At 41.8% G+C, this 27,018-nt stretch overlaps 2 protein-coding genes across 5 annotated transcripts in view; both read left to right on the top strand.

Moving 5' to 3' along the window:
• Positions 1–3,170: 3,170 nt before the first annotated feature.
• Positions 3,171–25,617, top strand: LOC121607177 (protein-lysine 6-oxidase-like). Of its 2 annotated transcripts, XR_006006864.1 has the most exons (8): positions 3,171–3,791; positions 6,606–6,714; positions 7,542–7,673; positions 7,774–7,930; positions 8,594–8,689; positions 8,985–9,100; positions 9,715–11,468; positions 25,606–25,617. XR_006006864.1 is itself a non-coding variant. In XM_041937881.1 (7 exons), exons 1-7 carry the CDS (start codon positions 3,257–3,259, stop codon positions 9,719–9,721), a joined length of 1,152 nt encoding a protein of 383 aa, XP_041793815.1. In that variant the 5' UTR covers positions 3,171–3,256; the 3' UTR covers positions 9,722–11,528. The 2 variants fall into 2 exon arrangements, 1 of the variants encoding a protein (XP_041793815.1); XM_041937881.1 differs by lacking the exon at positions 25,606–25,617 and having other exon boundaries at positions 9,715–11,528.
• The window catches only part of LOC121607176 (trichohyalin-like), a 44,013-nt gene continuing 32,150 nt past the window's right edge, over positions 15,156–27,018 (top strand). The window contains exons 1-3 of one of the 3 annotated variants that reach the window (XM_041937878.1): positions 15,156–15,208; positions 15,317–16,686; positions 18,322–18,394. In XM_041937878.1, the coding sequence (XP_041793812.1) occupies positions 18,371–18,394 (24 nt within the window). In that variant the 5' untranslated portion in view covers positions 15,156–15,208; positions 15,317–16,686; positions 18,322–18,370. Of the gene's footprint in view, positions 15,225–15,316; positions 16,687–18,321; positions 18,395–27,018 lie in introns of all 3 variants that reach the window. The other 2 variants (XM_041937879.1, XM_041937880.1) reach the window with 2 other exon arrangements.

Here is a 27,018-nt window from a genome sequence, read left to right as displayed (position 1 = left end):
GGAAGTGCCGAGCACTGCGATAAAGTCAGCCTGCCTTTGATCTTTCATGTCATAAAAATGGAGGTCTTGTTCAGCTCGATCACTTTTTCCTAACATGAAAGAATCAGTTCAACTATGCATACGTGTTCCTGCTGGAAGCTGGCTGCGTGGCTACCCTCTGCTACTGGAGGAAACAACAGAGTGCTACCATTTCTCCTGCTACTCAGAACCCAGGTGTAATCATGGACTGCATTCAACTTAAAGGATTCAGCATGTATACAGTATTTAGATTAATGGAAAAGTCAGCTTTTTCACATTGGTTTTGAACACAGTGATACATTCTTAACGGGCATTGCAACATTCACAGTAAATACACTCAATAACAGATAAATATCTGTAGTTACAAATGAAAAAGTGTCAATCATCACAGCCAATTATGTGTTTAAGCTTCAGTTCCTCTAATGACCACTAGATGCTGATATTGAGACGCTCTTGTTGGTGAATGAGAATATCCCCAAGTTCATAAAATCAGAAGATATTAGCATCTCAAAACCTAATTCTGAGACATGAAAATCTGTTTTCGTTACATGTGTTACATATTAACAATGACGGATGAGCAGATGAAGTCCTCACAGTGGATGAAGCAGCTGATAGTTAGCAGATGTTCGAGCTATTCCTTCGGGGAACAATGAACAGGTTCATTAGAGAAGAGTGGAAGCAAACTTTGCCAAAGTATGTGTCCTTTACATTAAACAACAGGACAACAAGGACAACAAACAGTAAACATGCTCAGGGTTAAAATGAGGGCTCAAAGCCGGCGGGCTGTTTGGTGACGTCTTAGTAAGGTCCAACTTATTATGCTCACAATGCTAACGTGCTGATGTTTAGCAGGTTTACCATGCCTGCAATCTTATATTAGCATTAACATTTGCTAATTAACTCTAGGCACAAAATACAGCTGAGGCTGACTGGAGTGTTATTAGAAGACTATCGGAGTGAGATTCTTCCTCTGGGGATCATGAATGTCTGGACCAGATTAGTTGTTGAGATATTTCAGCCTGGACCAAAGTGGTGGAAGAACCAACAGACTGACGCTGGTGTCCATAGAGCCACAACAGTAATGTATTCACGTGCAAGAACTACTCTATAGTATTTCATAGTTTCTTCTTGTATACTATTCTTCTTGTATTTGTATGTTTTAAATACTTTTCATGTTTTATAATGACCTTAAGCCTAATGTTTTGACAATGTGTCAGTTCATATGGTGTACATTTTATGTTTTGGTTTTTCACCCTGGTTGACAGTAAAAGTTTATACTATTTCATTCAGTGCTGAAGATATTGTTACTTTATGTTTTGCTTTATTAGCCAAAGGAAAATAAATGATAGCTTGTCTTCTGTGCTGCTAAAATCCACTGAAGATGAAGATACCTGACCTGACCTACATCATCTGACATGAGGTACTGTTGATGCCTGTGAATAAATGGAAGTGACATATTGGAATATAACCATATAACCTGTGAGAAGTAACTTGAATGGATCAGTTTAAAGGAAAGTGTTGAAGGTGTGTATGTGTCTCTCTCTGTGTGTGTGCTTGTGCCTGCCACATAGTGAGGACCAGAACAAGTTTTTAACCACAGACTGAGGACATTTTTTGGAAAGTGAGGTCCTTAACTTCAAAGGGCTGTTTTAAGGTTAAAGCATGGTATTAAGGTTTAGGTTAGAATAAGGGTTTGGGTTAGGGTAAGTGGCTAGGTAATGCATTATGCCAATGAGTGTCCTCACAAGGATAGTGTGTGTGTGCAGCATGTGGGTGGCAGGTTGTGTGTTTTACGGCGTTCTGAGAGGAGGAAACTTCTCAGTTGGTAAGTGCTTCAATTTCAGCTTTTTTAAAGCATCCTGAGTGCTCAGTGGGGGGATGGAGGCGTCATTTCTCCAATAAAACCAAACAAAAGCATCTTGAGTGGATTGTACAGTACCTCTGAGTAAGACCTCAGGTAAAAGTACAGTAGTAGTAGTAGTAGTAGTAGTAGGTTTTTCATACCACAAACCATAAACAGATACCCATGAAAAATCAGCCAAGTGTCTAGCTTTTGGCCAGCTCTGAACAGTAAGAAAAATGAAAACAAATAAATAATTCTCATCTTGGAACAGTAATTTGCAATAACTGTAATGAATACCCAAAAGAACTGGAACATATTGAACATATATGAAATAATAAAGAGGCCTTAGTTGTCCAGTGTGGACTCTCTATGCAGTTCAGAGTGTGTTCAGCTGTCAGTGTAAAATCAGAGAGCAGCTCTGACCACAGAGATAGTTAGACTGCGACCGTCAGCCCATCACTCTGATTACACCCCATCCTGTGAAGAGAAAACAATGGGTCAGAAGTTTGATTTTAAAAAGAAAAAGCTGCTTTAGCTGCAATCATTTCTAACACAGCCTGATAAGATTTGAAGAAGCCATACTACTGTTTTATCACATTAACAACAAATCCTTTTCAGTTTATTTGATGATTTCCTTCCAAACATCAGCCTTTTTAAATCATCGCCTCGCAAAAATTCTGGGTACTGAAGTTCATACAGTCGCCTCCTTCTGTCACTTTGTGTGGCCAAATGCAGCTGCATAAAGCTGATGTTCCTGCTGTTGCTGCTGTTTGGGTTTGGCTGAAATGTAAACTGTAATTGTGAGAGGCTCCATCAGTTTCAACTCACTTCTCCAGAACAACGTAAGAAGCCGTTGATCCAGTTTTGCATTTATTTAAAATTCAACAAAGCAGGAGTCTCGATTTGAGACAGTTTTTTGTATTCTAAACATATTCTGAAAGGCACTTTTAATTGTATTATGATTAGTTATTACCCAAGACAAGGGTTTTATATTTTTTATGCCCCTTCATTTTTTTCTCCTGTACATCTCACTCTGAAAAGTTCAACAGATGCAGTTTACACTGCACTGAAGGGACAAATTTGCTTCAGATTGGGCAGAAATGAGAAGTTATTGCAGATCTATAAATTTCAGTCTGGTGTCTTTATAAATTTCATCTGCTTGTTTTGCTGTTGACCCTGACTGAAAGGGTCAAGGTCACACCCAAAACCATACTGCAGCTTACGAAACTCCCCCTCTCTCTCTCGGTCTCTCTCTCTGTCTCCCCAGCAGCATTAGTAGCTGCTGAGCAGCAACACTTGAGAGAAACTCTTCAGATCAGCGGCTGTGTGTGCGTGGGATAAGGAAAATAGCGTCTTTTTGGAGAAAATTTAAACGTAATTCTTTATGTTTTAATCATGAAGGAACTCTCCCCAGACGCATTGCTTCTGTCTTTGGCACATTTGTGTTTCCTCTGTAGTTTTCTGGACGGGACTCGCGCTCAGGAGGCTGCAGGTGATGGTGATGATGATGCTCTTCGTCGGGGGTTGACATGGCAACATAACGGGCAGGTTTTCAGCATCCTGAGCCGCGGCTCTCGTTACCGGCCTTCCAGCAGGAGGCAAACCGGGTCACCCCGCCGCGGTAACCCTGTGGTGGTCCTCAGCAGCGGTAACGACACGGTTCCTGCCGCGTCCCGGGGCTCCCCGCGGGTCCCCGTCGCCAGCAGCGCTGCGCAATTGCGCGCGGTGGCGCGCCAGCAGCAGCCGCGCGCCGGCGGCGACGGAGACTCTGCCCCGGTCAGACGGGAGGACATGATGGTCGGAGACGATCCGTACAACCCGTATAAGGCTTCCAACTATTACCCGTATTATAACTACTACAACTCATACTACAGACCCAGACCCAGGACTCAGCCCCGGCACGGATACGGCACCAGCTACCACCAGAACGGTACGAAAACAAGCTTTGCTTTTTTCTTTTTCTTTCTTTTTCTTTTTTTTTTCCATTTTTACGTCAGTAAAAGTAGCAGTAAAAATCTGTTTAATTCAATCAAAGTTGGCTTTAGAGTAGAATAATGTGAAAAGTGTAAAACAGGCATCTCCATATTACATAAAGGGCTGTGTGGCTGCAGGTTTTTCAAGAGGTCCCCTAATTATTAGCTGAAGACTGAGATCAGCTGATTAAATGAGTCCAGCCTGGTGTGCTTATTCTTGTTTTGAATAAAAAACCTGCAGCCACACAGCCCTTTATGGAATAGTTTGGACATGCCTGGTGTAAAAGGTCATGAAAGTGTCATAGGTTAATTATTCCTGTAGCTCAGTGATCTCTCTCATGCTCATGCAAAAGAAGACAGATGTGTCAGTTTTTTGACAAATGTCACTTGTCATTAAATTCAGCCTTCATTTCATATGAATTTAGATGATAGGCCCTTCTCACTTTGATCATTTGAAATGGTAAAGAAAAGCTTAATATGTAGGGTCTATTAAATATATCACTGACACTGTGCATTGCATCTGCCCTGTGAGAATATGTTGTGAGGACTTCAGATTAAAGGCTATTCCACTGCATTTAATCTTTAGCATAGTAGCCTATGCTCACAGAGTGTCACAGTGAACACTAACTGAGCTGAGATGAATCAAGGAGCCCAAATTTAAAGGCCACACCCAGCAGGTTCATGCAAGCCAAACCTCTGGAGGAGGCACAACTCAATTGGGGTGTATGGCGTCCTTCCTCAGAAAACAAAGACAAATAATGACATCGTTTTCTGCGATTTGACATATATATTCAAAGACCTTGGAATTTTAGTAGCTCAATAATCTCCCACTTTATATTAATAATACTGTAGATTTATTTAGAGATTTTCATGTCAGTTATTTGTGCTGTTATGGCCTTTGAAAAAACTTATTCACCCACTTCTACACTGCTGCCACTTTTCTTAAAGAACTTAATCTTGTCTTCAAGTGGCATACATTCACATAAAAAGACTAAGATGTCCACAATGCAAATGAATTTAGAGAAAGAAGGTAATAAAGCTACAGATGAAAGGAACCTGCCAACATGGTGATAACTGCATTTTCAAGCACAAATGCACAGAAAGCAGCGTGAGTACAGATCAGATGGTGCTGACATCACATTGCAGTGTTTGCTCCTTCACTAATAAAAGCTCTGACTGAGCAGCAGTAACACTGTTTACCAAACTGGCCACCCTCCTTGAAAGCTTCATCATCACCACTACTCTAAGTATATACACACATAACCACACATACACAGCAATATAAAGAGAGAGGAGAGAGCAATAATAGCCAAGTGTACGATTTTCATGCCTACCTTAACATGAGTCTGCAAGACTCCTAAAGGAAACTTAACTCTGTCCACATTCACTTCCTGGGTCCTCTCTGCCTCGACAATAAGCATCTATCACAAATCACTGCATGAAGGCTGACCAACCAGATTGAGGGATGGCTAATAGCTTGAACTGGTACTAGCCAACTGAAAACCAATACCATAGGGAAAGGGGTTGTGTGACTTTCTGAGGTATGATATAATTAGAATAAATGATCATAACTACCTTTTATAAAAAAGATAGATATGAAAGTATTATCAGCTAAATGCACTTAACGTATCAAAAGTTAAACTACTCATTATTAAGCAAAATTGTCCCTGTCAGTGTTTTACTATCACTATATGTGATGTTTTTGGATTGTAATTACGACTGCATGAATGTGTATGTTGCATTTTACTGCTGTAGATGTTAAAGGTTGAATTCATTTGAACTAAAACCCTGATTCCCCAAAAAGTTGGACTGCTGTCAAAAATAGAAACAAAACAGAATGTGATAGTTTGCTTTTCTTTTTTTTTTTGACATATACCCAACTGAAAACAGTAAAAAGACAAAATATTTGATGCTTCACCTTCACTGATTTTTTAAAATATCTGTTTATTCTGAATTTGATGCAGCAACACGTTTCAAACAAGTTGTGACAGGAGGAACTAAAGAGTGGGAAAGTTTTGGAACGCTCCAAAAGCACCTGTTTGGATCATTCCACAGGTAAACAGGCTGATTAGTAACAGGTGATAGTATCATGAGGTATCATGGAAGGAGCATCCTGGAAAGGCTCAGTAATGGAGATTACTACATGGGCTCAGAAACGCTTTGTAAAACCTCTCTTGATAAACTCAATAAGTTTGCAATGCATCACATTCTGTAAGATCGTCATATATTTGTAGCTTTGCTGTCACAAAAAGTCAACTTTTCATGTTTTCAGCTTCGTAATGATGCATTTTCCAGCTAATTCAAGAGGATTTTAAACAGTTTCTTTAACTTAAGAAGGAGAATTTTCTCAACCCATAAAGGAACATTTCATCCTTCACTTGATCACAAACATTCACATTCAAGATTCATTGTTTTCATTGGATAGGAAGAGTATAGAAAAGACAAATGTAGTGAAGTAAAAAGTACAATATTTGCCTCTGATATGTAGCTGAGTAGAAGAATAATGTTGCCTAAAATGGAAAATCTCAAGTACAAGTACAAATACAAGGACTTCTACTTTGTATTTAAGTACAGTAATTGAGCAAATGTACTTCGTTAGATTCTTCCACAGCTGGTCAAACACTTGTTGTCTTCTTTAAAAACTTTCTAGACCAACAGGGGGCAGTGTTCTGTTCTGCTAATCCAACAAAGACGCACAGAGAGCTCTCTTTCGCCCACTGGCTCCATGATTACTGTAATATGAATGTGTTGTGTTCTCGTCCTGTTCGCAGGTCTCCCTGATCTGGTTCCTGATCCATACTACATCCAGATCGCCTCCTATGTCCAGAGGATGCCCATGTACAACCTCCGCTGTGCTGCTGAGGAAAACTGTCTGGCCACGTAAGTTCAGCAGCTGCTTCGTGACCTCTGAAATACTGGTGGTTTGAATGACATTAAATGAATAAGAAAATTCACAAAAAAGCAATTCAATCTGATAATTAGACGAAGAAGACTCCTGCTGGACTGCAGCTTTTTGTCCTGCAGACTTTTATCAGAGATAATTATTAGATTTTAAAGGGGAGGAACACTGTATGTTTGACTATGTGTGAAGGCTTGTGGAAAAAGCCAATTCACCAGAGTTTACCACTTCCAAAGCTCCTGAACTCATTACACTTTATTTTTTTTCTGCTGTCTGAGACGCAGGTCTGACTGTGATGAAGGAGGCCTGAGTCTGATTCCAGACACAGACCTGCAATTAACGTGAACAGAGTGTTTTGGTTGCCTAACCCTAAACATACCATAAGCATAGTCTTTTCCTAACCTTAAGCATACTGCAGCTGGGCTGGTAGTGCAGAAGAAACATCGCCAGTGGATATCTTTAATCCACTTGTGCTGATGCAACATGGACGCTCATCTCATGAGACAGGAGCAACATACTGTATCACTGCTGTCTCCTGCCATGTGCTTATCTCCTCTCACCTCCCCTCCTCTTCTCTCCATGCCTCCTCTTACCTTTTCTTTTCTCCTCTCCTTATCTCCTCTCACCTCCCCTCCTCTTCTCTCCATGCCTCCTCTTACCTTTTCTTTTCTCCTCTCCTTATCTCCTCTCACCTCCCCTCCCCTTCTCTCCATGCCTCCTCTTACCTTTTCTTCTCTCCTCTCCTTATCTCCTCTCACCTCCCCTCCTCTCCTCTCCTTGCCTCCTCTAATCTCCTCTCCTCTTCCAGATCCTCCAGATACTCTCAGGATTATGACACCAGGGTTTTGTTGAGGTTTCCTCAGAGGGTGAAGAACCAGGGGACAGCTGACTTCCTGCCCAGTAAACCTCGCTATGCCTGGGAGTGGCACAGCTGTCATAAGTAGGTAGCAAGTAGAAGCTAGCAGAAGCTAGCATTAACCTTGCAACAGTTAGATGAGTGTCTGTGAAATGATTTGCTTTATTGTGGTGTTGTTGCTCAGTCACTTCCACAGCATGGACGAGTTCAGCCTGTATGAGCTGCTGGACGTCCAGACTCAGAGGCAGGTCGCTGAGGGTCACAAGGCAAGCTTCTGCCTGGAGGACACTTCCTGTGACCCGGGATACTACCGCCGCTTTGCCTGCACCTCACACACTCAGGTACCAAGGCACACACATGCACACACTTTTGTATTACTATACCTGTGGAGATATGTGTTGACATAATGCATTTTCTTGCCCCATGTTCATTCCACACAGATTTCAGGTTTGAAATTTAAGAATCGCTTCCCAAACAAACAGGAGATCCACAAGTTCACAGACAAGGATGTAGGAGAGAGTGAAGAGAGGAAGCAAAGAAGGATGGAAAACAAAGGAATAAAGCACACATTTTTAAAATATGTTTATATATCTTTATGTATGAAAAACAATATTGAAATTACAAGAAGGCCAAACAGCCATAGATCCACATATGATTGATATTATTATTAACTCTTTGATCATTTCTAATACATTTGTTTGGTACAGAGATGGGATTAGCCTATTTTAGGATATCTGTTATTTATCTGAGCTGAACACACAGAAATGAACCTGATGTATGTCTTCTTCTGACTCTGGACAAGACAGAGGACAAGTGTCAAAGTGAAGATCACACCAAAAACAGAAATGATCAATGATCAGTACCAGACAGTGTGATACAGTAATACACACAGTACAGGTCAAAATATTTTTGAGTAATAATAAAAATTAGATAAATGAATGCATTCAATGTACTAAAGTGTGTACAGTAAGTCGGATTGTGTGTGTGTGTGTGTGTGCGCACAGGGTTTGAGTCCAGGTTGCTATGACACCTACAACGCTGACATTGACTGTCAGTGGATTGACATCACTGACGTCTCTCCTGGAAGATACATCCTTAAGGTCTGGAAGCTGTATTTTCCGAACAGTATTAGCTTGCTGTTGTTGCTGTATTTTCCTCATTACTCGCTAGAAAAAGTCACTTGAGCAGCTCCAACAAATGCACGACTCTCTGCTGCTTGTGTAAGCAACGACTCTCCAGTAGCAACCAGCGGGAAGTCAGAAATTATTGAGAGACAGACCGACACATTGTTAGATTCTGTTTTTTCATGTGATGTGTTGATAATAAATCAATAAAATAATGGCACACACGTGTACGGATGACGGGTGTATGCACTCTGTTGTGTTGTCCTGGCAGGTGACAGTAAATCCCAGGCAGCAGGTTCCTGAGTCAAACTTCAACAACAACGTGGTCCGCTGTGACGTCCAGTACACCGGCACCTCCGCTCACGTCTCGGGGTGCACCATGACAGCGTGAGGAACACTTTCTGCTACTTACTTTGAGCTTTCTCGCAGATTTACCCTGTGTTGCAGCCTTCAAATTCAGTGACAAATGTTCGAGATAAGACTTTATTAATCCCCAGCCGGGGAAATTTGGGTATTACCGGCAGCAGGTAATAGCTGTTGGAAAAATGGCAACAGAAATAGAGGAATTCAAAATAAAAAGTAAAAGCCACCCATTTTTAAAGGTTCACATTTGTGAAAATTCACTGAGGGTTTTTGAATTTGTGGGTCTCCTTCCAAAAGCCGGTGAGCTGTGAGTTTACTGGCTGTTAAAGCAGCAGCTGTTCCACTGAGTGTACAGGCCTCAGAATTAAATGTTTATAGCAGAGCCAGAGACCCACTGACTGTCTGTTAAATATCCCACTGATGTAGCAACTCCAGGGGTCTGCTGCCCAGAGAACAGCTGTAAATATTTATCTGTTAGCACAGAGGCAGAAATACCTGCCACTTCACAAACTTTGTGGTTCATTTTAACATGAAAGAAAAGAAAAAACAAAGTAAAATTTTAACCTGCCAGTCTTTGATAATAATCAATACTTTGATCAAGTCAGTGATTGATTTTATTGTTCTTCTCTTTCTTGCAGCTACTGAGATGGATTCTGCAATATGAGCTTGAAAAGAAGAAGAACGAAGCTTAAAGTTACATGTAATTTAAACAATTTAATTCTGATCGGATTAAAGCAAAAACTGATTATTAAAAGTGTCATAAAACACCTGAACCAGGTTATTTTAGTCAAAATGAAGCCTGAAGTCAGATGGAGCGCAAACTGATCAACAGAGCTGGATTACTAATAGGTTTTTCAAATTACTGAGGCAGGTATTCATGTCAGTAAGAATGCACCAGGATTAGGTACATTTACTCTGCTTCTGGATTGGGTTGCACCACCTATTTGTAAATCTACAACCAAATAATAACTCACCAAATAAATAACTCCTAGAATGAGTGATTTACTAAAACTTAAAGAAATGTTGTATCTGGTCACAGCCTCAGTGTTGTATTAAAGTTACCATCCAATCCATTGTAAATGCAGGTTGCTTTATTTATATCTGCATACATTATTCTATTTGGTCATTTAGTGCAACATTATCAGCAGAACCTTCATTAATTTGAGGACGATATTATCTTGGGAAATAGGATTTAAAGTCAAACCCGTTTATCAATAATAAACAGCACTGAGATCAAGTGTCATCAGTATTAACAGAAGACATACAGTGTATTCAGAAGCTAACATTAGTTTTGTCAGTTACGCTAGTTAGCTGTGCAATATTAAGCCAAATATGAACAAATAATTTAGAATTAGTAATAAGTTTGTGTGCTGTAGAATTTAGTGGTGCATGAATTCCCACTTTAAAAACACTTCTTTTATATAAGCTAAGGTTCGGCTGGGCAGGTTTGAACTTGCAAGCAGGTGGTGCAACCAGATCCTGGTACTTTACTTGAGTATTTTCTACTTTTCCTCCACCACACTGCAGAGAAATGTTCTACCTGTTAAGCTGTATTTTCTTTTCAGATTTATTCTTTACATTAAATGTAAAAAGTTGCTGTAGGAAGCTCATTTTGACCAGGAGGCCATCAGATGAGCGTTTCCTGATTTCCTCAAGATCACACTCAGGGCCAGAGGTCAGAGAGGGCAGGAATAAAAATGAATTAATTCATTAGAAAGGTTGCAGCCTTTATGTTGTAGTACTTATAGAGGTTTTTTCTTTTGATTTACTTTTCTTATGTTCGGAGTAAAGTTTTCGTCATGTTGACATGAGTTTGTTTTCTTGATCAATTCCCTACTTTAGTGCCAAGAAAAATGTGGTCTTCATTAGTTTTACTATTATTATTTTTTTGATCAAGACCTGATAAAACCACTTCATCATGATACCAGAATCATTTTGTGAGCACAGTTACTCACATGCATTTTCTCCCTGGACTTCCAACGACTCATTTTCTACAATATGATATAACTGGCATTTTAATATTAATTTAAGGTTTTGAATTTGACAAATTGTGACAGTTTCTGGGCATTTTCAGAGCAGTTTCTGTTTTAAACTTGCTATATGGTTTTATTTCACTTATGGTGTGTTTCTGTCCGTCTTTGGTGCTGCAGAGTAGACCTTTGATTTCTGGTGCTAAAGGTGGTTTTCACTTGGAGCCATTTTGTGTCCTCCAGAACTGTCAGCAGAGGGACATAAAATGCTGCTGGTGGAAATCCTGTTGGAAGTCAGACTCACACACGAATGAGTTTGTGCGTCTGCTGGTGATCGCTGTATAGAGTGTGTATACAGACACACGGTGTGTGTACTTGTCCTTGACAACAGTCACCACATATACCTACAGAGCTGTATATAGGTGAGCTCACATCTCATGTTATCGACCTGCATTACTGCTTCATATCACATTAATAAAGTTTGCTTCACTGTGAACGGTGTTATGTGTCGACTCACTGCAGCCCTCCACTCACCTGGCCTGCATCAGCCCTGCCCTCCTCCCTGTGTTTTCCCCAGCCAATCAGCTCCCTCCCTGTTCTCCTGTGTCACTCACCTCATTCCTCTCACCTGAGCTTCTCCGCCCATCTCTACACCTGTGCAGTTGGTATTTTAAGCCACGTTTCATCTCAGTCCATCTCCTGTGACATCAATAAAGTCTTATCTAATGTAATTGTGAAGGCCAGAAACACTGGATGCGGTGATCCTGATGTGTTGTTTGATTGACTTACTTTCACTGATTTATTGAGAGGACCAAGTACATTTACTCAACTACTACTGGAATACAAAAAACAGGTATTTTATGCAGCTTTACTCCTACTCCCCCACAACTCAGAGGCAAATATTGAACCTTTCACTCCACTAGCTTTATCTGCCAGCTTTAGTTACTGGTTGCTTTACAGATTGCAGACAACCCCCCTGGATCAGCTGGAAAATGCTCATCACAAAGCTGAAAACAGGCTGTGAGGCTGATGAAAAGATGACTTTTTAGCTACGAGTCATTCTCACAGGACAGAGATGCTACAAACACATGATGATTTTATAAAAGATAATGCATTGCTGTTGATTAAACTACCCAACAGTATTTAAATTACCTCAGCCATAAACATCTACAGCAGTAAAATGCAACACACACATACATGCAGTAATATTAATCCAAAACTTGACTTTTTCTCTTATACTTTAAATCCATTGATCTGATCATACTAAAATGAGAAAGGTGGACTTGTAGTGGAGTATTGTCAGTGTGCTATCAACAGCCTACTTTCACTGAAGTAAAGCATCTGAACCTTTCTCATTCACATTCTGTCGATGGTAGATTTATGAGAAGTCAAACTCTGCCCTCTGCTGTTAATAAGCCATGATCAAAAATGTTCGTTAAAGTCTTTGGCATCTTGACACACAACGGGTTCTCTGGCCCATTCTGCCGTTGCCCAAGCAGCTGCCCTCCCTGTGAGATGCGATATCATGAATGCTACCTTGGCTTGCTCGGAGGGATACGCACCGGGATAATGTTTAAAATGGAGGTCGCATTGCACCAGGAAGGATCGGCAGCATCCAGAGTCTCCCGAGAACCTTTCGGGTGAAGCGAGGCGTGGAAGTCCCAGGACTGGAACGGAGACGGGGGCGCTGGCGACAGCTGGTCCGGCTGCTGGTCCGGCGGTGGTGAGCTGTGGAGGACTCTTCAAACGGTTAGTCAGACGGCGCAGTTGTTCGATAAGTGAGATTACCTGAGACATGACTGTGTGTTGGAGTTCTTGTTGTATGTCGCATAAATCTCTCACCCCTTGCTGCACGCTCCGGAGTTGATCCTCGTGCTGATGCAGGAGATTTTCTTTCTCAGCGCGTTTCTGAAGTGGGTACTGATAAGCCCATAGCGCTGTCAGGGCTTTCAGGACTCACAGGCAGAACACAGACACGAACTAAAGGCGAGCTCACAGGCTGGTTTATTAACAAAAGGTGCTTTCCAAAAATCAGACAGCAAAAGGCAGATGAATTAAATTAAAAAGCCTGATGGCTGTAGATATGAAGAATCTTCTGAATTTTTCCATCCTGAACTAAAGACAGAGGAGCCGTCCACCACCACTGTTTTTGGTCCATGAAGGTGTTTGTTATGAAGTAGATGATCTGAGCTGTTAGAATGGCCTCTCTTATCCTCCGTGTGCATGTCTTCACCACATCCTCCAGTGAATCCTCCTGATATTTTTGTTGTACAAACAAAGAGTTCCTCAGGATTTTTAGTCTATATCCCAGCAACAACTCGCGGCTGGGAAACCCCGAGCTGTCACACCGCGGTGAGGTCTGTCTTGTCGTGGGGTTTTTTGTCTCGTCATTTCCTGTTTTATTTTGAAGGTCTAACTCTCCTCTCGTTTCAGAGCACTTGTCCTTCCTCATGTGTCCCGTGTGTCCGCCCTGATAACCTATTGTCTCCACCTGTTCCTGATTCCCCTCCACGTGTTAAATAGTCTGCATCTCCCTTGTCTTGTGCCAGTGTGTCTTTGTCCGTCGGCCATTCACCCGAGCCTGTCTACTCCCTTGCCCGTATCACAGCTACAGTTATTGTCCGTAAGCTCTTGATTCCTCTTCGTGAGTGTTTTTTGTTTGTACCTTTGATAACTTAGTGTTTGGTTTATTTTCTCTGTTAATATCATAGCCGAATTGTTTTCCTCTTGATAGAGTGATTTTCTGTTGTATTGGTTTTGTTATTTAGTTTCCTGTTCCTCCATTATTTAGGAGTGTATTTTGAGTTTATTGTTTTCATTACCTAGTCTCGTTTAGTCATTTCCGTTTTCGTAGCCTTTTGAGTTTTCCTCCTTCGGGACGGGAGCGCTTTCGTTTCTAAGTTTTCATAGCCATAGAGTTTCTTAGTTGTTCCTCTGAGTGAGTGTTTTCTGTTCGTTGTTATTTTTCTTATTATAGATATTATTATTGATATAGCTATTTGCCTAGAATAATTTCATAGCCGGTTTGTTTAACACTCCGCGAAGTGGTTCTTGAGTGTACAATAAACAACTGTGTGAACTGATCTCTGCGTCTGAGTCCCGGCCTGACACCAGCAACGGGATGTACACAGGTGTTTTGATGAAAAATGTAGACTTTCTGAGTCTTCACCAATACCCCCAGTTTATCACAGAGAGTTGGCATTTCCCATGATGACTGACAGCAGAAAGGGCCAACATCTCCACCTCCAAGCCTTCACTTTTGCAACAGCATGGCAACATTGAAAACACTTAGTCTCAGCTGGATCAGGGTGACATCCTACAGACTTTGAGTGAAAGAAGATCCTTTCCTGAACAAATTCCTCTCCTCACAGAATTGTCCATCAGTAGTTGACAAAACGACAAAAACATAGCTTTTAAACCAAAGTAAAGGTTGATTAAGCACTCAGAGACTTTGCTGCTACCCGTGGAAGCGCATATTTTAGAAATAATGGAGGATTTTTTTTTTCTAAATTAATGTATGTGATAATACAATTTTGAATTCTTTGAATGAATCCCTTGCTGTATTTATAAGTAATGAATATTTTGATAGCATGTTTTATATTGATTTAATAGTTTGTTTATCTTTTCAGTCTGTTTCAGGGAGTGGCTCAAGGCAAAAAAGGTGGAAGACAAAGGTAGAGGCAAGATATGGAAAGGCTGGACGATATATAACTGAAAAAATCATGGACATTAACAGACAAAAAACAAAATGTCCAAATTGAATTAATCGCCTCAGATGTTCTAATCTGTTTTATGTTATGTCTCATCAATTTGTTTGGTGGTACTGTACTTTTATCTATGTATTATAGTTTTTTATTAAAGAGATTTTTTGTGAAACCCTTACATTGTGTTTTTTATTTGAATATTTTTATTTCTAGTAAAGCATGGGATGCTGGATGCTGGTCCCCAGCATGGGATGCTGGACCAGCATGACCAGCATGGGATGCTGGTCAGGATGACCTTTTTATTCTGAGCCATTTTTTAAAATTCAAACACCAAAATATCAATAGCAACGTCTTCCACTGAAGCGAGATCGGCGCTGAAACCCGGAAGGAGCCTTTACCCCCTTGTCAGACTTTGACAGTGGAGCTGCGGACCGGAGACTCTCAGAAACAGACAACAGGTTTGCAGATGTTTCAGTAAATGCTTTGGATTACGTGCTTGGCTTGGTCTTTATATCACATCCAAAAGAGGCAAAGTATCTTGTGTTTAAATTAACTTTATTTGCCAGTTTTTACAGAGAAACCGCCGTGTGGTCACCTGTGTGCGGAAGATGTTTCCCTCTGAGGAGCGTCTGACACACCTTCATTCAAAGTTAAAGCATGAAGGAAACGATTGAGAATATGCTAATGGATTTCATGAGTTCACATTTCAACCGGATAACGACTTTAAGAGCCTGCAGGTTATTCTGAGGTTATTTTTCAATTCAGTGGGTCAAATGAGTCCGTTATGCAAATCACAAGCTGTGAATGTGGTCGTCAATTATGGAAAATGGACCGAGGCTCCGACACTTAAAACAGTCGTTTTTACTTCCTGCAGGCTTAAAGCTTCAAATACAGTTTCACTGTGGATCTACTGCGTATTTTATTCATATTATCTATCGTTCTGTTAAAAATGAAAGTAAAACTGAACAGTCCAGTGAGGTCGAAGTGTGCAGTGAAGGACACAGAGTCACCCATCCGTTCACGCTCTGCTCCTGCCGCTGTAGGTACGCACACAGGCTGCAGTTACCGACTGCGAGCAAGGTCACAGGAAAAACGTGGACTGGATTTTCAGTGATGGGGGCGTTCTCTATATGAAAAAGTGGAATGGATTGCATAACGACGCACTGAATGGGCTCTCTCTATTACGCTATGAAATGAGATTTATGATCATATTTAAGTGAATAATGACATGTTATATGATTATTGATTTAAACTCATATTATAACCACTTTGTATTGAATATGTGGGATTTTTTTGGTTAAAATTATTATTACTATTTTTAATAAAACACAAAATTATTTAGGGGGCTTAAGAATATTTTAGGGGGGCTGAAGCCCCCCTAAAATACGCCTAACAACGCCACTGCATACAATTATATATGTTCAGCTAAAAAGAAAGAAAGCATTCATCACTGCTGGTAGCAACAGTTAGTTAGCTCAAGCCCCCAGCTGACAGCAGAAAGTCCCATGTAGTTAATAAACCAAATGCTCCGTGTTTGACAAACAAAAACCTGGCTTGTGCACACACTACAGACAATCTGCGCATGTCTTACCTTTGTTGTTTTGCGGTCAAAAGTTACATCCCAGCTCTGAAAGAACGCTGCTACTTAGCTGCTGCTAGCTAGTTAGTCTGAAATGCACTGTGAAGGTCCTGGTTGTTTATAGAGTTAAGTATGCACTCTTTTTTTACCACTGTCGTTGGGGTGACTTCCTTCTGGAGCATCAGCCATCAGCCGTGTTTCTCACTTCACGCATGGAGCTGGGCTCATTCACACATGATGACCATCAGTGGATAATAATAATACACCAATAATAATCACTCCACCACCTCTATTGACATGTAGGAGTCAGGGCAGAGGAGCACAGGGAGTGAGAGGGGAGAGACCTCTACTGGAAAGGTGAGTAGGAGAGAAATGATTAGAATTGAACAACTCAGATACAGAATAGAGATTTCTATTTTTCCCTTGTGTGGATAGGATGGTTGGCGAGCTACACTATCTGCATCTACACTGCAAAGATGTTGCAGTGTAGATGCAGGCCTACTAAAAGGCATCCAGGCATGCAGTCCTAAATGTGAGAACTTCTTGAGTGAATCACACTTGAATGAACTTGCAAAGCACTACAGCATTGACCTGAAAACAAAGGAGGTTCTGGTGGCCAGAAACTTTCTTGCCCGGAAAACAGAGGCTGGATGTCCAACAGAAGATATATTGTCTGTGCACAACCTCCTAGACTCAGACATGTTTCCCTCTCTGAAGGCAACCATCCAAGTTGCTCTAACAGTGCCTGTAAGCAGCTGCTCGTGTGTGCACTGCGTCGGCTGCATTCCTGGCTGCATCAAACAATAGGTCAGAAAAGACTTCACAGTCTTGCAGTCATGTCAATTGAAAAAGACGAGCTTCAGCATCTGAATCACAACAGAGTGATAGACCGATTTGCCACCCTTAAAAACAGACGGCATTCTTTGATGCTTCCATCCACCAAGTAACTCGCAAGTGTAGCCATTTTTTCATCAATGATGTAAACACACTGTAACTGTGCAAACCTCTGTTTGTTGTTGTACTGTATTAAACACAGACTGAAATAATAATAATGAATAATTTCTCAGTCTTTGTTGGCTGTTTGTGAAGTTTTGTACTTGTGCACTACATTCACTCGCATCCTGTGCATCTCTTGGGGGCTAAGCCCCCCTTGTTCTTAAAACCACCACCCTGTGCAATATTTACAATTAATCCAGATCTGACTTTAAAATCTAATCCACACATGTCAAATAAGGTTATAATCAATATTTCAGAATAATTCAAACTCATATTGGTGGGATATCTAAATTCATTCCTCCCAGTGGTTATTTCCAAGATAAAACGAGTTAAGGCCAGAGTGCCTTCTTAAAACTTAATAAATATAAAAATGAGCCAAATGAGCCAGTTTTTTGAACGGCTCGGAATGGCTCACCAAGATCCGGCTCCCCTCAAAGAGCCATAAATCCCATCTCTAATGAACGTGAACTGTGTCATGAAGGTGAAATGACCAGCAGAGAGCGCCACTGAGTGGCTCCGCTGTCACATGGTGTGATTATGTTCATATAAACATACTATATGTTCACATAAATCTAAAGTTTGTAAAGTCAAAAACGTCTCTCAATCAAAAACCTTGTCAGGATAACACAAAATGATTGAGCAGCGACAACAGCACAAACTGCAGCCTCCAAAATAACCATGATGTTGAATCAACACCTCCCTGAACAGTTTGAACATTAACTTCACATTCTAACCTTCATGAGGGATTTACAGAGACGGCATTAGTTTGAGCTCAGTGTATAAACCTGGTCACTGTGTGAGTGTTTCATCACACAGCTGGAAGCTACAGCTGTCTAACTGCTCCATGTTACAGTGTGTCTGCACTGAGAGCAGCGAAGCTGCTGCTGCGGTTAACTAATATCTCAATAGAACTGCTTTGCACAGCTGCTGCACTGCTGTGTGCAGTTTTCTGACATGTCTCACTCTTTGTTTTCCTCTGTCTTTCTCATCCTGCAGTATTCTGTGACGTCTCTGAAGAGCATCCCAGAGTTGTCCAGGAGGAGTGATGGCCGAGCCGAGGAGAGACCAGGTGACCACGTGTTATAGAAGTACAGCTTAGTGACAGTTTGTTGAATCAAGACAAAGAGCACTGGAGTTCAGTGCAGTCAGGATTTTTCTCTTTGATCGTCCTCCTAAACTTTTCATTCTTCTTTGTTTCTATTTCCAGAACTCCAGCACACTTCCTGCAAGGGACGGACGGTCCTTTATGTTTCAGTGTGGTACCTTCACTGTCCTGGTTTCCCACACTGTTGTCTTCCTCGCCCTGATACACTCATGGGGAGGTGAATTGCACACATCGCCAACAGTCTAGTGAAGTTAGTGTATGGAAAAAATAATAAAATCATACAATTCTAATTTGATTGTTTTCAGGTCAGTCTGAGGTGATCGGCCCATCTCAGCTGATAGTGGCAACAGTTGGTGAGGACATCATTTTGCCATGTTACCTGAAGCCTGCCATGAATGCTTTTGACATGACTCTGGAGTGGATGAGACATGACTCGGACCTCAGAGTTGTCCTCGTGTGGCGTGACGGTGTGGAACTACAGAATGAAAAACATCCATCCTACAAGGGAAGATCATCGCTGTTCACTGATGAACTGAAGCATGGAAACATTTCTCTGAAACTTTCCAAAGTGAAAATACATGATGAGGGAAGATATCGATGCCTCATGCCAGCTTTGAGTAGAGCCTCTACTTTTCAGCTTGTTGTAGGTAAGCAGCCTGACTATTTTTTTTATAACCTTGATTTGCCTTGAAATCACTCACTGCTGCTTGTCAAGCCTACTGTGAAGGCCTGGTGTTACTTGAAAGGACCAAGATGAACATTTGTATCAAAATCGTTCTTCTCTGGATTTTGGCAACATGACAGTCTGAAGATTACGTCCAGAGAGATTTTCCTGAGTAAATCAAACTGAAAGCTTAAAAGTGAGCGTGACAAAACAGGATTTCCCATTGAAATTAGACCCTTGTCCTAGCCAGAAACATCACATGACATATTAACTTGAGGCTTAATTTTAACAACGCACATTGCTATCTGCTGGTGCTACAAATGAAAGACATGAAAAGGTCGATACAAAGATAACTGTGAGCTATGTGCGTGCATGTTTTGTTGGCAGATTTCTGCTGGTTTTCAAATTTAAGCATTGCTAATCTTGTTTGATATTGTTATAATTATAATTATAATGTTGGAAGAGAGAGGTGCCAAAAAAAAATCGTAATCAGAATCAGAATTGGCTTTATTTATAGGTGTTGAGAAGCTTAGCCGCAGGCATTGAAGAGAGAAGGAAGTAGGTGAATTGTGGAATTTCTAGAAAGGAGAGGTTAGATGTGCAGTTTGTTCGAGAGGGGGAGAAAAATAGAGCTGCTAAGTCAGGGAGAAGGCAGGTAGGTGGCTGCCTTGTAGGGGCTGATGACTGGTAAATGCAGGTCGACTTGGGAGGAAAGCTAGTTGTGCCCCAGGAAATAGCTTATAGTAATCTGAGGCCGGACATTGTCTTATGGTCCATGAGTAAAAAGACTGTGTTCTTTATTGAGTTAACAGTCCCTTGGGAAAATTCAGTGGAGGCAGCTTATGAAAGGAAGAAGACTAAGTATGCAGATTTAAAGACAGAATCTGAGCAGAGGGGATGGAAGACCAGGGTCTGTCCGGTTGAAGTGGGGTGTAGCGGTTTTGTTGCAGGGTCAGCTGTTTCACTGTCAAGGGAGCTGGGAGTGCATGGGCAAAATTTAAGGATGACAGTGAGGGAGATGTCAGATGAGGCTGCTAGGTCTAGTCAGTGGATATGGATCAGGAGAAATAATAGTAGTTGGGGGGTGAAATAAAGGCAGTGAGGGAGTAGGGGAGGCAGAGGACATGCATGCCTAACCCGGCAGGAGAAGAGGTTAAAGTCTGAACAAGACACCTCTCCTCTGCTCTCTTCTTGCTCTCCCAATAGGAAGCGATCCAGGAAGAGGAAGTTTAGATAAGGTGGGGGTGTGGCCAGCTAGAGTCTCTCTTTGGGACCATGCGGCCTGTTCAGGTGAGTTTGTGTTGTAAATACAGAGTTGGCTTGTTTGTTTGTTTTTTGGTTGTTTTCCTGTTTTGTTTGCTTCTTGAAGGAAATGTTAGAAGAGGCTGTTAAATCTAGTCTATGGATTAGGCCTCCACCTTCAGCACCCTCTAAACTCTCTACCCTTTACTCGAACCAGGGTTTGCATCCCCACACCCCACTTTTATTGGTGCAGTTGGTGAGAGGCAGGGGTAGATGATAGTAGTGCGGCACTTGGCAGTTACATGTGGCATCTAGGCCTGTGGTAGCATTGTAGCAGCTAGCAATAGCTAAAGCAGTGGTAGTATGATAGTATCTTAGCAGTTAGTATTGGCAGCTAGCAGTTAACATTAACAGTATAGGTGAATCTAGCTGTATTGTCTTCTTCTGTTCTTCTTAGCAGTTAGCGGTTAGCATTAGCATTAGCTAAATGGTAGCATGGGTACTGGCCACTACCTGGAGCATCTCTGGGTCAGTTGAACGTGGCGGTGCTGTTTGGATTGTGTAGGAGCAGTGTGAACTGGCACTAGGGGGGGTGACTCTGGGACGCCAGAGTTCACTGCCTAACCTCCTGGAGGTGTAGTGGGACGAAATAGGCGAAACACTGTTGAAGGGAGGTTTCCACCTGATGACCCCCAGAGACGTGTTAGGAATCACTGCTCTTTGGCAGGTATAGAGGCAGATTAGAGCTCCAAGGTTCTTCACTGAGAATGAATCCTCTTTTTGAGCACAAGTATGTTGTGTTTAAATTAACTATTGGTAACATATGTGTGCACATACAAGGAATTTGACTCTGGTGAAAATATTGCACTCGTACATGCATAGGAAAAAAGGACATACAAAAGACTGAAGAATGAGCTAAATTATGCAAAAGTATAAAATAAACAATGAACAAGATACACAAAGAATGATGACTTAATAAACAACATATACAGTTAAATTTACAGTGTGTGTTGACAGTGACAATGAGTGAGGAATGTACATGTTAGAAACTGTGCATTAGTGGATAATAAATGGCCAACCAGTTGATGTTTTGGTGTCAGAGGGTTAGTGGCACTGTGTGACTGCTAACTGTTAGTCAGGTAAGAAACCTTAATCTGTAGCACCTAGTTGGATCAGGTTGTGTCCAGGATGTGATGGGTCTGCAGTGATGCCTCCTGCCTGCAGAGCTGTCCCTGTGCTGGGGACAACTGGGGGTGACGCTGTGGTAAATGTGTACTGATAAAAACAGAGTTGCTGTTGGGGCCACATATGGACGGAGGAGAGTCAGAGGCAGATTTCAGTAAATCAAAAATGTGCTGGAAAAAACAGCCAAGAACAATGACCACTGTTGTATCTACCAATTTATTACAATAGCACTGAAGAAGACTGACAGTTTCAGAAGAAGACTGTAGTGTCAATGAGGATATTTTTATTTGACTCAGAAAAATAGTCATTGCACAGTCCACCCTCAGACCCAGAGGTCTGTCTGCTTCAGCAGCAGCTTTGTAACTGGGTGACTGCAGCTGCCTTTGAATGTCTGGGCATCAGTGCAATGTTAGCTGGTCGTAAAGCTGCATGAGCAGGGCAAGTGATGATTGCTGGTGCGGTCTGGAAGCTCTGTTCAAGCCTGTCCAATAGAAGCAGCCTGGGAGTGGCCTTGAAGGCTCGCAGTGCACTCTGCTGGTTGTAGGTTCTCTCCGTCTGGATGAAAGGGAATACCACCTCCCTTTGGCTGTGTTTTCTCTGGTCATGTAGCTCTAATTTAAAATATATTTGCACCTTTCCACTGCATCGACAGAGCAATAATATGACAAGATTCACCTTTAATGGTTGCTAACTCTTCAACTCCACCTCCGCAAGCCACAACCCACAGAGTGTCCATCTGAAATAAGTGAATAAATGAGTTCTGTAATATGAGGCTACCTTTGGTCTTTAGAAACTTCTGTCTCATCTTCAGGTGCTGTGTCCTCGCCTGTTGTCCAGATGACCATAAACAGCAGTGGAGTGTTAGAGTGTGAGTCTAAAGGCTGGTATCCAGAGCCTGAGGTGTTTTGGCTGGACGATGAGGGACACTTCCTCTCTGCTGGACCTACAGAGACAGTCAGAGGTCCTGATGGCCTCTTTACTGTCTGCAGCACAGTGACTGTGGAGAAGAGACACGGCAACAAGTTCACCTGTCGAGTCCAACAGAAGGACATCAACGAGACCAGAGAGACACACATCCATGTTCCAGGTAAATATTTCCATGTTGATGATGTGGTCACTGAGAAGTCTCTGTTCAAATTTTATATGAACAACATGTTCTGTGTTTCACCTTTTCAGATCATCCTGATACTTCTAGCAGTTGGCTGATTGTTATTGGCTCAGTCATTGTCTCTGCTGCTTTGCCCATTATTCTTACAGCTGTCTTTGTGTGGAAATGGAGACAAAAGACATTCAGTGAGTCACAAATGAATTCACTTCTTCCAAAATGTTACATGTGCTGTTGCAGCCTCGCAGTTCTTTAGTCGAAGTAATAATTTTAGTCATTTGAAGTATCTTCAGTTTCGTGCCATTAACACTAAGACAGAAAATTTTATCATAACTTCACCAGTTTCTCCTGCTTCTCTATACACACAGAAAAGAAGAAGGATGGAAGTAAACACACCAAGGAAGACAAGACAGTACTATTAGAAGTGATAATTCAAGATTCCATGATGAGATGGAAGGAGGAGGAGAAGATGTAGCACTCCTGGCAGAAAGAGGAGAAGAGAGTAATGCGGGAAATAAAGCAGAGCAGAAGATCGACTCTCAAGAGAAGTCAAAGGAGACACAACAACAGCTTAGAGGAGGAGGAGGAGGAGGAGGAGGAGACAGCAGCAGGCAGCACAGCAACTGGACGTAAAAGAAAAAATGAGAGAGTCGCCAGAGGAACCCTTCAAGTTTCTCACAGTGAGAGGAGCTGAGTGTGAGGAAGAATCACTGGAGCCCAAGGAGACTGACACAAGACCTGATCCTGATGAAACTCAAAGACAAAGCAGAAGAACAAGAAGTGTCAAGAGAGAACAAAAATTACGATGTAAACTTCCTGTGTGGCTCCAGGGCCAAAGACCCATCCCAGGGAGCCCAACCACTTCAGGCCTGTAGCCTTAACTTCCCACCTGATGAAGACTCTGGAGAGGATTATACTGAAACATCTTCGTCACCTGTTGGGCAGCGAGCTGGACCCCCTACAGTTCGCATATTGACCAGGCAGTGGTGTGGAAGACGCCATCCTCTACCTGCTCCATCGCTCTCTTTCCCACCTGGAGAGCACTGGTAACACAGTGAGGATCATGTTTTTTGACTTCTCCAGAGCGTTCAACACTATCCAGCCATCACTGCTGAGGGGGAAGCTGGAGGGAGCCGGAGTAGACCGTCACCTGGCTGCATGGACCATCGACTACCTCACCAACAGACCGCAGTATGTGAGGCTTCGTGACTGTGAGTCGGATGTGGGAGTTTGCAGCACCGGGGCTCCACAGGGTACTGTACTCTCTCCTTTCCTCTTCACCCTCAACACATCGGACTTCAGACACGACACAACCAGCTGCCACCTCCAGAAGTTCTCTGACGATACAGCCATCGTTGGATGTGTATCACAGGGGAGCGATTTGGAAAACAGGGAAGTCGCTAACTTTATCGACTGGTGTGGACTAAACCACCTGCACATCAACACCGGCAAGACCAAGGAGGTGGTGATAGACTTCCACAGGAAAGTGTTGATGTTGTTTGCCAAATAATCTGTTTTTTGTCTTGTCACTTATGCCAACATGTGCTGATATCCGTATATTTTTGTGCAATATTACACATTTCCTTACATTTTTGTGCAGTATAACAGATTTCCTTACATTTTTGTGCAGTATTACAGATTTTTTACGGTTTTGTATATTCTATTCTTCTGTGCAACAGTATTAACACTTTTTATCATTATGAATCTGTAGGCAGCATACATTTCTTTTTCCACAGTTATTGGGGCATTTTTTATTTTATTTTTCTACATATTTATTTTTTCTCTTATATGGTCAGAGTTTTATGTTGTTTGTATAATATGTGTATATATATATATATATATATTCTTATGTTTGGGGTAAAGTTTTTCATCATTTTGACATGAGTTTGTTTTCTTAATCAATTCCCTACTTTAGTGCCAAGAAAAATGTGGTCTTTATTATTTTTACTATTATTATTTTTTGATCAAGACCTGATAAAACCACTTCATCATGATACCAGAATCATTTTGTGAGCACAGTTACTCACTTGCATTTTCTCCCTGGACTTCCAACAACTTATTTTCTACAATATGATATAACTGGCATTTTAATATTAATTTAATGTTTTGAATTTGACAAATCGTGACAGTTTCTGGGCATTTTCAGAGAAGACCGATCACAGCAGTGTCATGTCCCGTGGTGTCTGCTGATGTGTCTGTTCACAGTGTCAGGTCTTGTCATGTACTTCCTGTCGTATTGTGACACCCTAACTCTCCTCTCGTTTCAGACCCTTGACTTCCTGGTGTCCTTCCCGCCTGTCTGATTGTCTGCCCCGCCCTGATTGTCTCCACCTGTTACCTCGTGTATATATAGTCCGCGTCTCCCTGTGTCCTATGCCAGATTGTTTCGTACGTCTTGTGCCTTTCTGTGAACCCTTCTTGAAATCCTGAGCTACCAGTCCTTGTAATTTTGCCTTTTGTTATTTTTGCCTTTTTATATTTTTGCCTCCATCAGCCTTAGCGCCTTAAGTTTGTATTTTGATATCCTAAGCGTCTTGAGTTTTACCTGTAAAGAGAATCCTTTTTGTTCAATAAATCCAGCCATCATGCCTACTTTCAGTTTGGAGTGTTTTTGTGTTCTGCCTGTGAGACCTGAAACCCCTGAGCCCAGCGGGCCTTTCAAGCAGTTTCTGTTTTAAACTTGCTATACGGTTTTATTTCACTTATGGTGTGTTTCTGTCCGTCTTTGGTGCTGCAGAGTAGACCTTTGATTTCTGGTGCTAAAGGTGGTTTTCACTTGGAGCCATTTTGTGTCCTCCAGAACTGTCAGCAGAGGGTCATAAAATGCTGCTGGTGGAAATCCTGTTGGAAGTCAGACTCACACACGAATGAGTTTGTGCGTCTGCTGGTGATCGCTGTATAGAGTGTGTATACAGACACACGGTGTGTGTACTTGTCCTTGACAACAGTCACCACATATACCTACAGAGCTGTATATAGACCGTCTCACATCTCATGTTATCGACCTGCATTACTGCTTCATATCACATTAATAAAGTTTGCTTCACTGTGAACGGTGTTATGTGTCGACTCACTGCAGCCCTCCACTCACCTGGCCTGCATCAGCCCTGCCCTCCTCCCTGTGTTTTCCCCAGCCAATCAGCTCCCTCCCTGTTCTCCTGTGTCACTCACCTCATTCCTCTCACCTGAGCTTCTCCGCCCATCTCTACACCTGTGCAGTTGGTATTTTAAGCCACGTTTCATCTCAGTCCATCGCATTCTGTATTCCTCCAGTGGCTCCCGTGCTGGTCTAAGCATCCAGCCCGCTAGCTTCAAGTCTGCATTTCAGCCTGCTGGCATCCAACCCGACCTCCAGAGGGGTTATGGCTTCACCTCCTGAGGGGTTCCACCCTTGCCACCAGCCTCCTGCTCGACCCTCAGACAGCCTGAGTCCTCTGCTGGCCGACAATGCTGCTTATTTTATTCCTGCTGTCATCAGTTTTTAACAGTGAAGGTGTTTTTTGTTTTTTTTTTCTCGGTTGGTTTTCTGGCACTCTTCCTGGTGCTGAAGTGATGTAAATGACATTTTCCTTTGGCAGATCACTGTGTTTATTGCTGCCTCAGCCGGCCTTTTGATTCTATGTGGGTAACTGATTAGTGAATTTCTCCATTGTGAGATCAATAAAGTCTTATCTAATCTAATTGTAAAGGCCAGAAACACTAGGTGCAGTGATCCTGATGTGTTGTTTGATTGGCTTACTTTCACTGATTTATTGAGAGGCTATTGTGACAACAGACTGAAGCAGGGAGTTCAGCAATAAAACACATTACACTTTTCTGCTGTTCTCAGTTCAGTAGTGGAGTGTAACATAGCACATTTACTCAACTACTATACTGGAATACAAAAAATAGGTATTTTATGCATCTTAACACTTCTACTCCCCCACAACTCAGAGGTAAATATTGAACTTTTCACTCCACTAGCTTTATCTGCCAGCTTTAGTTACTGGTTGCTTTACAGATTAATTTTTTTCAGACTGATGAAGTGTTCCTTAATAGGCTGACAAAATCCTTGAGATAAACTGTTTAAAAACCTCCTGGATCAGCTGGAAAATGCTCATCACAAAGCTGAAAACAGGCTGTGAGGCTGATGAAAAGATGACATTTTAGCTGCGTGTCGTTCTCACAGGACAGAGATGCTACAAACACATGATGATTTTATAGAATGTGATGCAGTGCTGTACATCACATTCTGTAGATGGTAGATTCAAGAGAAGTCAAAATTTGCCCTCTGATGTAAATGAACCAATCATCACGAAAGCTTCCGTTTCCCGCAGAAATGTAATCATTTTATTAAAAGGAAAAGCTCACAGATGTTCAACACTTCTGTGATCGCCTCTTTTTATTCTGAGC

This window comes from Chelmon rostratus, chromosome 5, assembly GCF_017976325.1.
Source record: "Chelmon rostratus isolate fCheRos1 chromosome 5, fCheRos1.pri, whole genome shotgun sequence".
NCBI lineage: Eukaryota > Metazoa > Chordata > Actinopteri > Chaetodontiformes > Chaetodontidae > Chelmon > Chelmon rostratus.
This window is presented reverse-complemented; position numbering and strand designations above follow the sequence as displayed.